General features: G+C 40.8%; 1 protein-coding gene across 1 annotated transcript in view; it reads right to left on the reverse strand.

Annotated features, from left to right (window-relative positions):
- Positions 1 to 12,021, reverse strand: part of PRKDC (protein kinase, DNA-activated, catalytic subunit) — a 677,570-nt gene that overhangs the window by 175,141 nt on the left and 490,408 nt on the right. The window contains exons 62-64 of the mRNA XM_040354170.1: positions 8,811 to 8,942; positions 4,325 to 4,504; positions 2,290 to 2,498 (exon numbers count right to left, since the gene is read on the reverse strand). Of these exons, the coding sequence (XP_040210104.1) occupies positions 2,290 to 2,498; positions 4,325 to 4,504; positions 8,811 to 8,942 (521 nt within the window). The remainder of the gene's footprint in view (positions 1 to 2,289; positions 2,499 to 4,324; positions 4,505 to 8,810; positions 8,943 to 12,021) is intronic.

Genomic DNA, 12,021 nt, shown 5'->3' on the forward strand with positions numbered 1-12,021 from the left:
ACCCTAAACATGGTTTAACATGTTCAGAAAGGTGAATTTATCCTTTAAAGGGGTTGTAAAGGTTTGTCTTTTATTTTCTAAATTGATTCCTTTAAGCTAGTGCATTGTTGGTTCACTTACCTTTTACTTCGATTTCCCTTCTAAATGTTTTTTTTTCCTTTGTTTGAATTTCTCACTTTCCATTTCTCCTCAGTAAGCTTTCCACCATCATCTAAGCGGTGTAAAGTCATTTAGAACAGCTTACTGAGAAGGAACAGGAAATGAGAAATTCAGACAAAGAAAACAAAACATTTAGAAGGGAAATTTAAGGAAAAGGAAAGTGAACCAACAATGCACTAGCTTAAAGGAACCTATTTAGAAAACAAAAAACAAACTTTTACAACCCCTTTAAGAGAATTTAGAATCAATTAAGAGTATGCAATAATAATGAAGCAATTTAAATCAAAGTTTATATTGAGAACTCTGGGCACTTATGTTCTTGATTTATGTATCCACCAGGACCCCCGTTGACCTAATCACCTTATAAAATTGCCAAGTCTCCAATGTTTCTGAACTTTTTCAAACCCCCCAAAAGGCTAGGATCTTTATTATGACACAACCTAAAATGTTTTGAAACATGACAACCTATTGGAGGGAGTGCTACACAATTTTAAGATTTTTTTTGGCTGGTGTGAAGCACATCTAGAGTATAAGCATAGCTCCCAAAGGAGCTGCAAGGCACTTTACTGTGTGGTGTGATATGTTCACATAGGTTGATGTCTTTTAAATTGTATTCCTTTTTAAAAGAAATGTGGACCTTCCCATTAAAGAGCAAACTGTTATGCCGCGTATACACGGTCGTTTTTCGGCATGAAAAAAAATGACATTTTTAAAAACGTCATTTAAAATCATCGTGTGTGGGCTTCACATAGTTTGTTGGCTTCTGAAGAATTTGAACATGCTGCATTTTTTTATGTTGTTTTTTAAAATGTAGTTTTTCGGGTTGTAAAAAAATATCGTGTGTGGGCTAAAACGACGTTTTAAACCCGCGCATGCCCAGAAGCGAGTTATGAGACGGGAGCGCTCGTTCTGGTAAAACTACCATTCATAATGGAGTAAGCACATTCATCACGCTGTAACAGACAAAAAAAGCGCAAATCGTCTTTTACTAACAAGGAATCAGCTAAAAGCAGCCCAAAGGCGAATAGAACTTCCCCTTCAGAGTGCCGTCGTACGTGTTGTACGTCACCGCGCTTTGCTAGATCATTTTTTTAAAACGATGGTGTGTGGGCAACATCGTTTTTAATGATGAAGTTGGAAAAACTTCGTTTTTTTTCATGCCGAAAAACGACCGTGTGTACGCGGCATGAGTCTCCTTCCTGCATCTCTGTTCTTTAGTGAGAAGCGATAGCATTTTACAACAGATAAATAAACGTAAACCCTAGCCAATTTGAATGTAGCATATAACGATAGAAAAAACACATAAGCAGCAGGTAACTTCAGTGAAAAATAAATGTCAAAAATAGCAATAGACACAGAGATATAGAAAGTACATGCTATTCTCAACTTTACCTAAGTGGAGCTTCTATGCGTACATGCTATTCTCAACTTTACCTAAGTGGAGCTTCTATGCATGACACTAAAAAACCTTCTGCATGCAGCTTCCCCCCAAATACTTAGATGAGGCCGATGGCAATCCAGCAATGTGCAGGAGAGCCGCTGCTCTACCGAGTCTCTGCCTCCTCATCGGCTGAGACACAGTATAGGAGCCATCAGCCAGGGAAGAGAGAGTGAGGGGTGGGACTTGGTCATGCTCTGTGTCTCCCATAAACACACAGGAGGTAGCTCGAGAGCGAGCAAGCGGATTGCAATGGGGGCACTCGGAAAGGGGGAGAAGCCCAGAGCTCCAGCGGGGGACCCAAGAAAAGGAGGATCAGGGCAGCTCTGTGCATTGGTTTATCACATTAAGCCCCCACTTTAACCTCCATCCTCCATATTGGTCTTTGAATATGATGGGCAGCCTCACAGATTAAAAAGAAGGCTTAGGAGGTAGGATCAGACAGGCTAAACTAGACTCTAGATTTGCATAGACGCTTAACTACCTATAGCTCTGGATCTAATGATTGTTTTGAAAGGAATTTTTACTCAAGTATTCTTAGGTTATGCACTTTTATTTTGCACCACATGCTAAAACAGAATTACCTAGGATATTAATAAATTTGTTTCAATCTGTAAACGTACATAAAAAAAAAAAAAACAAAAAAAAAAAAAAAAACACAAACATGGTTTGTCGTTTTCTGCACTGCATACCTTGCAAGCTGTAGCCATCTGATGATATCAGGAGGAAGCTCAGTCCTGCCCCGCATTTTCTTTGCTGGCGGCTCCCCTGGTGGCTGCAGGTGCTGCAGTCCTTTTTCCAGCAGCAGGATACCCAGTGGCTGCTGCAGGCTTTGTATACTACTTGTGCTCACGCTCGTTGGGTTCAGGTTAAGGAGTTCAATGTGATGATAACACATATTCTGCAGGGGAAAAATGTGCCTTATTCAATAGTAAATAAATATACTAGCACCAGAAAAAAACAAAAAACACTGGACGCAGATTGTTTTCCTTTCACAGGCTAAAGTTGCACTTTCCAAAAGAAGAAGAAGAATAAGTAAAGGAAAAATAAAAACATCATTGTAACATTGTAGCCTAGGACTGAACAAGAGAAATCAATCTTTTCCCCATTAATATAAAATAATGTGGATGAAGGAACCAAGATTACCGGCTATTGTATGCAGACAGTGGCAGTACCCATAGCTGCCTGAAGACTCGACTCTTTCAAAATTACTTTTCTTGAGGCAGGAGGTGCTGACAGAAAACACCCTTGAATTTCAGCTAATTTAGCAGGAATTGTCCAAAAAAATCTTCTATGGCCAGCTTAACAATAGATGGCAGTTCAAATATCTTTTCCTTTGTGCAAAAAGGGGAAAAGAAAATGCTCAGATATGAAAGAGCCTCAACTCTTTTGCTACCAGGGCAATTTATTTATTTTTGTCTATTTGATCACGCATACTAAAACGCAAATTTGTTATTTACATGAAAACGCACTTAAAGCAGGGGTTCACCCTAAAAAAAAATTCTAACATTGCATGGAGCCGACCTATAAGACGACAGTATGCTGTTTTTTTTTTTCTTGCGTACATACTATTTTAGGGCTATTTTGACCCCTGGCTTCCCCGCGGGAGTGGGCGTTCCTAATCACAGGCTGTGATTGACGTGCTTCCGACCGGCGCATACTGCGCGTCACGAGGCGCCGTATAGAGCCGCACCGACGTTCGGCTTCTTTTGGCAACTCATGATGCACAGTATGCGCCGGTCGGAAGCACGTCAATCACAGCCTGTGATTAGGAACGCCAACTCCCACGGGAAAGCCGGGGGTGAAAATAGCCCTAAAATGGTATGTACGCAAAAAAATAAATAAAACAACAGCATACTGTCGGTCTCATAGGTCGGCTCCATGCAATGTTAGAATTTTTTTTTATGGTGAACCCCCGCTTTAAGATGACTGAAAGCACAGGAGTCATACAGTAAAATGATGGTAATGGAAAACTTTTACGTCCTTTGATTTCTGCGCTACCGTTTATTAAAATGTATGTTTTCAGTAAGAAATCAATCAACAATCAAGAATGTTTCAATCAATCAAGAAACATCAGGCTGCATTCACACTTGTGCAAATCCAAAGTTGTACGTTTTCCATTGGGACTTTGATGCAACTTTGGATGGGTGCGACTTTGGCTGTTGACTTTGACTGTTGCACAAATGTCGCATTGATAACATTAAAGGGGTTGTAAAGTCAGAAGGTTTTATAGCCTAATGCATTAGGGTAAAAAGCCTTCCGTGTGCAGCAGCCTCCCCCCCCCCCAAATACTTACCTGAGGTCCATCGCTGTCCATGAGTGTTTCAGCCATCTGTGACTCTCCCTCCTGATTGGCTGAGACACAGCAGCGGCATCATTGGCTCCCCTGCTGTCAAAGTCAGTTATGCATGGTAGCCAATCAACTTAAAACCTCAGCTTGTTTAATTAAGCTTTGATAAAATAAAAATTGAACCCGATTGGTTTCTAGGCAGAGCTGCACCAAATTTTTCACTCTCCAGTTTTAGTAAATCAATCCCTGTGTGAAGTACAAACATACCAAATATGTTGAGCTTTAAAACTGAGTGCATCTGAAAAATGGCAAAAAAACGATGATACCCAAAAATCTTACCTGCTAACCCATAAAATCGGAATATTTAACATGTTCCAGCAATAACCAGTTTATAAAGGTAATCAATGTGTGGAATGGCACAAGTCTGTTATACTTACCTGGACACAGGCAATGAAAGGTGGAAAGTAGGACACCGTGCTGCTCAAGAAGTGGTTGAACTGACTAAGCAGTTTTGTAACAATGCTGTTCATGTAGGATGAGCTACTAGTGATCTCTATTTGTTCCAGGATTCCAGAAAACAATGAACTGAATAATTGTTTTGCTAGAGTAGAGTCTCTCTATTGAAAGGGAGAAACTAATGTAAGACCAACAATAATGCCATTCAAATGAAAAGGATTGTAATTCTGCCATTTCTATTGATATAACATGACGCACTATATACCGGTATTTGAAAAATAATATTTATATTTACACTGCTTCAATGAAAAACTCATATGTATTTTTGATGTGTTTTCTGGTTGCCTGACACCAAAAATGCAACTGTGGTGCACTTTTTGAACATGCACCAAAAACTTTTAAAAATGCACCACACCCGCAGCACATTGGTGTGAAGAGCTTTACAGGATTTAAAGGGAAACATTTTTCATGCATTTTGTTTTGCTTTCTAGACACACCAAAAACTGATCAGTGTGAAAAGGTCCTTATACAACTATGCAATAGCTTTAGACCTATTCCTTAGAAGACATAAGAAGTTAGACACTATCTTGCTTTTTTTTTTTTTTAAACATTTTTCATATAGGTATGGTATTATACCCAAATAATGTTTAAAAGAAAATTATAAAGTATTTTACATTTCATAACTATAGACAACTGTTTCCAATAAAGTGTGTGTGTAAAAAAAAAAATTGCATAGGACCAGCTGCCTCTTAGTTCATTTTACCATGATCAAACTTCCTTTTCACAAAATGAATTCAAGTTTGACACAAGATATGTTTTAGTATGTGTAGTTAAGACTCGGATCCTAAAAGAATTGAGCTCTGTAATTTCAAAGCCAGTTTATCGAATTTTTAGGGACTCCTTAACCACTTCAGCCCCGGACCATATTGCAGGTCAATGACCAGGCCACTTTTTGCGATTCGGCACTGCGTCACTTTAACTGACAATTGCGTGGTCGTGCGATGTGGCTCCCGAACAAAATTGGTGTCCATTTTTCCCCACAAATAGAGCTTTCTTTTGGTGGTATTTGATTACCTCTGCGGTTTTTATTTTTTGCGCTATAAACAAAGATAGAGCGACAATTTTGAAAAAAAAAAAAAGAATATTTTTTACTTTTTGCTGTAATAAATATCCCCAAAAATATATAAAAAAACATTTTTTTTCCAGTTTAGGCCGATACGTATTCTTCTACATATTTTTCGTAAAAAAAAAAAAAAAAAAAAAATCGCATTAAGCATTTATTGATTGGTTTGCGCAAAAGTTATAGCATCTACAAAATAGGGCAAAGTTTTATGGCATTTTTATTAATATTTTTTTATTTACTAGTAATGGCGGCGATCAGCGATTTTTATCGGTACTGGGACCTTATGGCTGACACTTTTGACACCATTGGCTTTTTTATTGCGATCAGTGCTATAAAAATGCATGGATTACTATAAAAATGCCACTGGCAGGGAAGGGGTTAACACTAGGGGGCGAGGAAGGGGTTAATTATGTTCCCTGTGCGTGTTCTAACTGAAGGGGGGTGGGACTGACTTGGGGAAATGACTGATCGCTGTTCATACATTGTATGAACAGACGATCTGTCATTTCTCCCCCTGACAGGACCGGGAGCTGTGTGTCGGTGATCGCGCCCGCCGGGACCAGGGGCGAGGGCGTGCGCACCCCTATTGGCTGATTCGCGAGATGACATAATATTACGTGATCTCGCGCAGCTGAGCCGTCCTGCCGCCGTAAAACTGTGGGGGTTGGTTGGCAAGCGGTTAACCACTTCAGCCTGGACCATTTGGCTGGCCAAAGGCAAGGCCAATTTTTTCAATTCGTCACCGCGTCGATTTAACTGACAATTGCGCAGACGTGCGACGTGGCTCCCAAACAAAATTTACATACTTTTTTTCCCACAAATAGAGATTTCTTTTAGTGGCATTTGATCACCTCTGCGGTTTTTATTTTTTACGCTATAAACAAAAATATATTTAATTTTTTACGCTATAAACAAAAATTGTCCCCAGACGAAGACACGTGACCCCGTGTCGTAACGCGTAGGGATTGGATGGACGTACACCTGGAGTGACGTAAGCAGGCGCCGAGGACGCCGCTCGTTTATTTGAATTATTGCACGATTTTAGCTATTGTTATGTAAGCACAGGTTTTTCCAATAAAACTTCCCCCTGAGTCTTACCTTACTACACTATTGGAGGTTTTTTGTTCTTTTCTCTCCCCCTGCTCTGTTATCATTGGGATTGGCCGAGGAGAAGCTCCATTAGGTGAAAGGGAAGATTGGTTGTGGTCACTAGCAGAGGACTGACATTAAGGATCTCTCTGATGCCCTATATCACTGGCCTGGAGGTAAGAGTTCTGTGAGCCTGGTGAGGAATATGATCATCCATCAGTCAACTACTTGTTTATATTTGTCCTAGTGGGAGTCCAGCTACATCACCATTTCCATCTGGCAGCTTGTCACAACTGTATCATTGGGACTTTTTTGCACCATACATTTCATTGTATTTTAGAACACACTTTCTGAGCCTTGGGCTCTTTTTTATTATTATTGATTTATATGTTTCTTTCACGTTATTAATTCTTCACAATATGTATTTATTTACTCATCTCACTTTATTTGGAGCTTGCTGCTCCTTGGATTATTATTGACAATATTTATTGTCACTTACCATGTCTGCGTGAAATTTTGCGCAGAACCCCTTTTAAGTTTGATTCCCCATTTGTGTATTGTAAACACGATTAGGTTTTGCTGCACTTTATTTATTTTGTTTTGATTATTATACTTGAGGGATTCATAATAGCGCAAAGGCACTTGTCACTTTAAACAAAAATAGAGCGACACTTTAAAAAAAAAAAAAAAAAAAAAAGGAATAATTTTTACTTTTTGCTATAATAAATATCCCCCAAAAATATATATAATTTTTTTTCCCCCTCAATTTAGGCCGATACGTATTTGTCTACATATTTGTCAGTAGATTGCTTGGATTCTTTCCTAAATGTACATAATATAACTGGGTACTAATTTATTTTCCCTGCTGTAGCAATTTAGATCAGCCTTTGCTGGGGTTTACGCCTTCCTCTGGACCAACTGTGGGTATAGGATTGTGTATATGGGATTGTATATTATTTTTTGTATTTATTTATTATGGTTGAACTAGATAGACTTGTGTATTTTTTTCAACCTGACTAACTATGTAATTATGTAACTATATTTGTGTACAAGTTATGTGACACGATGCAAGTGGCCTTTGGAAAGAACTATAAATCTGAGAGGAACTCAAAAAAAGAACTTGAAGAAAATTTTGAAAAACAGGAAGAAACATTGGGGAATTTGTAGGAAAGGTAGGCTGGTGTCCAGTTAGTATATATATTATAATCCTGCCTGTCACATAGATAATGCTGTTTTCATAGAGCCCTGTTTTATTTTTTTTGTTTTTTTTTCTGCCTACAACATAATCTTTTATACAAAATTACTATTACCCAGTATTAATACAGTATTCATTTTGGAAATACATATTTTTAGAACATAAGATATCAAACACATAGAGAGTGCATTGTTTTCAATAAGTTGGACAGCTCATAGACTTTCATTTATGGCAGGCCATAGATTATGTGAATTTCTTACCTGCAACCACCAGTTGCAGGAAAGAAAATCGCTAGATTCCCCCATCAACACAGTCTGTGTTGATGTTGGAATCCCTCTTGCGGAGTTACTAAGGTGCAGCAGCGCTTTTATTTAGCATCAAATTGTCAAAATGGCGACACTTATACCCAATAGGCTTTTTAAGGCAATAAAATAATAAGGGCCTATTCACACTATTGTGTTGCAGTAACATGCACAAAGCCATGTTACACACAGTGATATGCCATTTTTTTTGAATGGCAAACAAACTCACCAAGGTGGTGCAGTGCAACGCACTTAAGTTATGGCATGTTGCAAGACATCCATGTGGATCCATCCTTGCATTGTGGTGTGCTGTATAAAAAATATTGTGCATGTCTTTTTCCATGGGTAAGGTTGCTGCCAAACCATTCATTATAAATGGCCTGCCTTGGCCCAACATACCTAAACACAAGGTAACATGTTGCATTAACACCATGCATAGTGTAAAAGCAGCCCAAGAGCTAGTGGATTTATTAAAACACTGCCTTTGTCTAGACTAGTCCAAGAATTATATGTGCAGTGGATCGAGCATATATTCCTCGGAAATATCCGTTAATACATAGCATTAAATTGATGAAACTGGAGGTTGGAGTTTGATACAGGTATTGCTTTTGGTGCCTTCAAAAAATAATAAACTTTTTGTGTTTTAGATGTGTTTTTTCCTCAAGCAATCACTGAAAAATCTGTAGTACATAATTTCCTCATATGTCCTCATTGGAGCTTATTTCATTGTATTAAAAAAATGAACAAAATCTACTCACATGTGCTAATGCTTGCAGAGGGGCAATGAGAGAACTGTATGCAATCTGAATATCTGGCAAGTCTCCATGGCGGTAATTTCTATACAGAATGACTTGAGCATCTTGCTTCATCTTTCGCTCGACTTTTATTGCCTGGAAAAAAAAAAAGATGTATGCTTTTTCTTGCCATGAGGGCATTTTGTAGCACCTGGAAAAAATGGTGTTCATTTTAAATTGCAGTTACCTTTAACATTTTGCAGTTTATCTTCTGATATTTGCAGTGACCACAAATAAGGGTTAAATCTAACGGGAAAGACTTAGATAGATTCAAATAATTGCCTAATCAAGGTGACCACAAAATCCAGAACCACACCTAATCTTCTCTCTAGTACCTGAGGTTAAAGCCTGCAGCCTAGTCTCAGAGAGGTTTGCTCTCGCAGATTGAGAACAACTGGGAACTGCAAAGACTGCTTCCTAAAGTCTCGATCACTTAAAAATAAAAAATCACGTGATTATGTGTTTTTTTTCCCTAAGAGCCTGTAAAGAATAAGGGCCCTTTCACACGTGCGGACCGTTCGTCCGTTTTTTCATACGTCCGTTTACGGATTAAAACGGACTACAATGCTTTCCTATGGGATAGCGGATGAGCATCCGCTAACGTCCGTTTACATCCGTCTCCGTCAAGCTCCATTTTTTTGAACGGAAGAAAACCCTATTTTTCATCAGGAAAAAAAAAAAAAAACGGAACGGACGGAAAACGGATGTTAGTGGACGATCCGTTAACATCTGTTTTTTCTTCAAAATATGTAAAATTTCAGAATTCAATAAACTTTAATATGCATGCAATATGCATACATTACAATACCCTTTGACCCAGGAAGTGTAAAGTCACATGCTTATTAAGCACATGCTGCCTAGTGCCTGGAGAGAAGACAAGATAAAGGAACTGGAGAGAAGACAGAAGAATGGCCAGAGATGTTTCACAGGAACAACACATACAGCTTGTGCATGTTAGGCCTGTACAGTGACAGAAACATGTCTAGTATTAAATGGGAAGAAATCTTTGAGGCGGTGACACCGAACTGGCTGACACTCAGCACCAAGAGGCGTAGGATACGTGGGAAGCAGTATGTGGGATGGGGGTGGGTTGGCATGGTAAAACTTGTAGTCCATCCATATGTCAGCATCCATATGCCTGCCACAAGTTGTAGACTGGCCACGTCACCTGCCACAAGTTGTGGACTGTCCACTGGCCACGTCACCTGCCACAAGTTGTGGACTGTCCACTGGCCACGTCACCTGCCACAAGTTGTGGACTGTCCACTGGCCACGTCACCTGCCACAAGTTGTGGACTGTCCACGTCACCTCCCACATGTTGTGGACTGTCCACGTCACTTGCCATGTCACCTGCCACAAGTTGTGGACTGTCCACGTCACCTGCCACGTCACCTCCCACATGTTGTGGACTGTCCACTGGCCACGTCACTTGCCACAAATTGTGGACTGTCCACTGGCCACGTCACCTGCCACAAGTTGTGGACTGTCCACGTCACTTGCCACAAGTTGTGGACTGTCCACGTCACTTGTCACGTCACCTGCCACAAGTTGTGGACTGTCCACTGGCCACGTCACTTGCCACGCCACCTGCCACAAGTTGTGGACTGTCCACTGGCCACGTCACCTCCCACATGTTGTGGACTGTCCACTGGCCACATTACTTGCCACGTCACCTGCCACAAGTTGTGGACTTTCCACGTCACCTGCCACAAGTTGTGGACTGTCCACGTCACTTGCCACAAGTTGTGGACTGTCCACGTCACTTACCACGTCACCTGCCACAAGTTGTGGACTGTCCACTGGCCACGTCACTTGCCACGCCACCTGCCACAAGTTGTGGACTGTCCACTGGCCACGTCACCTCCCACATGTTGTGGACTGTCCACGTCACCTGCCACAAGTTGTGGACTGTCCACGTCACCTGCCACAAGTTGTGGACTGTCCACGTCACTTGCCACAAGTTGTGGACTGTCCACTGGCCACGTCACCTGCCACAAGTTGTGGACTGTCCACTGGCCACGTCACCTGCCACAAGTTGTGGACTGTCCACGTCACCTGCCACAAGTTGTGGACTGTTCACTGGCCATGTCACGTCACCTGCCACAAGTTGTGGACTGTCCACTGGCCACATCACTTGCCACAAGTTGTGGACTGTCCACTGGCCACGTCACCTGCCACAAGTTGTGGACTGTCCACGTCACTTGCCACGTCACCTCCCACATGTTGTGGATTGTCCACTGCCCATGTCACCTGCCACGTCACCTCCCACATGTTGTGGATTGTCCACTGGCCAGGTCACTTGCCATTAGTTGTGGATTGTCCACTTGCCACGTCACCTGTCACGTCACAACTGTATTCCAAATATGGGTTTCAAATAGTATACGTACATGTTGGAGTTCTATCAGTTCATTGTGTCTACTGTTCCTTTGCAGGAGAGCAAATCACGACACGATGGCGGTCACTTAGAGACCGTTACAGGCGGGACCTGAACGAGGAGGTTAAGAGTAGAAGCGGAGCTGGATCATCCAAAAAAAAACATGGCTCTTTCTTTGAGATGATGGACTTAAGAAGGTAACTAAATAAATTGGTTATCCCCTATATTAAATTAGTTGGCCTAGTAAACTCCAAATTGGAAGTAAACTTTATCCAAAAAAACAAACCCTACAAGACAAAGGCCGTAGCCGTGATGATGTCATGCGTGTGGGAGTCACCAGTCACGGCACGATCGCCTTCAGAAATGGCACGCTTAGTCAGGCACCGTTGTCTACGTGTTTTCTGCAAATATCTCCTAAACCGTGTAGGTTTAGGAGATATTTCTTGCACCTACAGATAAGCCTTTTAATCTAGGCTTAATTGTAGGTAAAAGTGGTCTGTAGGGTTTACCACAACAATAATTAAACACATGGATCTATGTATTGTAATAACTATTCTGTATTGATCTTTTATCCATCTATCAACGAATATTTTACAGTACTGCCAGCAACATTTCAGAGACCGAAGAAGAGGAGGGGGATGCAGAGGCTACACATCAAGAGCCTGAGGGAGAGATGGGAGTTGCAGAGAACCAGCCAAGCCCTGATGAAAACCTGTCTACAGCCACCCTACAAACACAACGTGTGCCTGTAAGTATCCTATATCAAATGACTCCTGTTGAAATCTTGACAAAATAAAATG

Source organism: Rana temporaria, chromosome 5 (genome assembly GCF_905171775.1).
Source record: "Rana temporaria chromosome 5, aRanTem1.1, whole genome shotgun sequence".
In the NCBI taxonomy this organism is placed as follows: domain Eukaryota; kingdom Metazoa; phylum Chordata; class Amphibia; order Anura; family Ranidae; genus Rana; species Rana temporaria.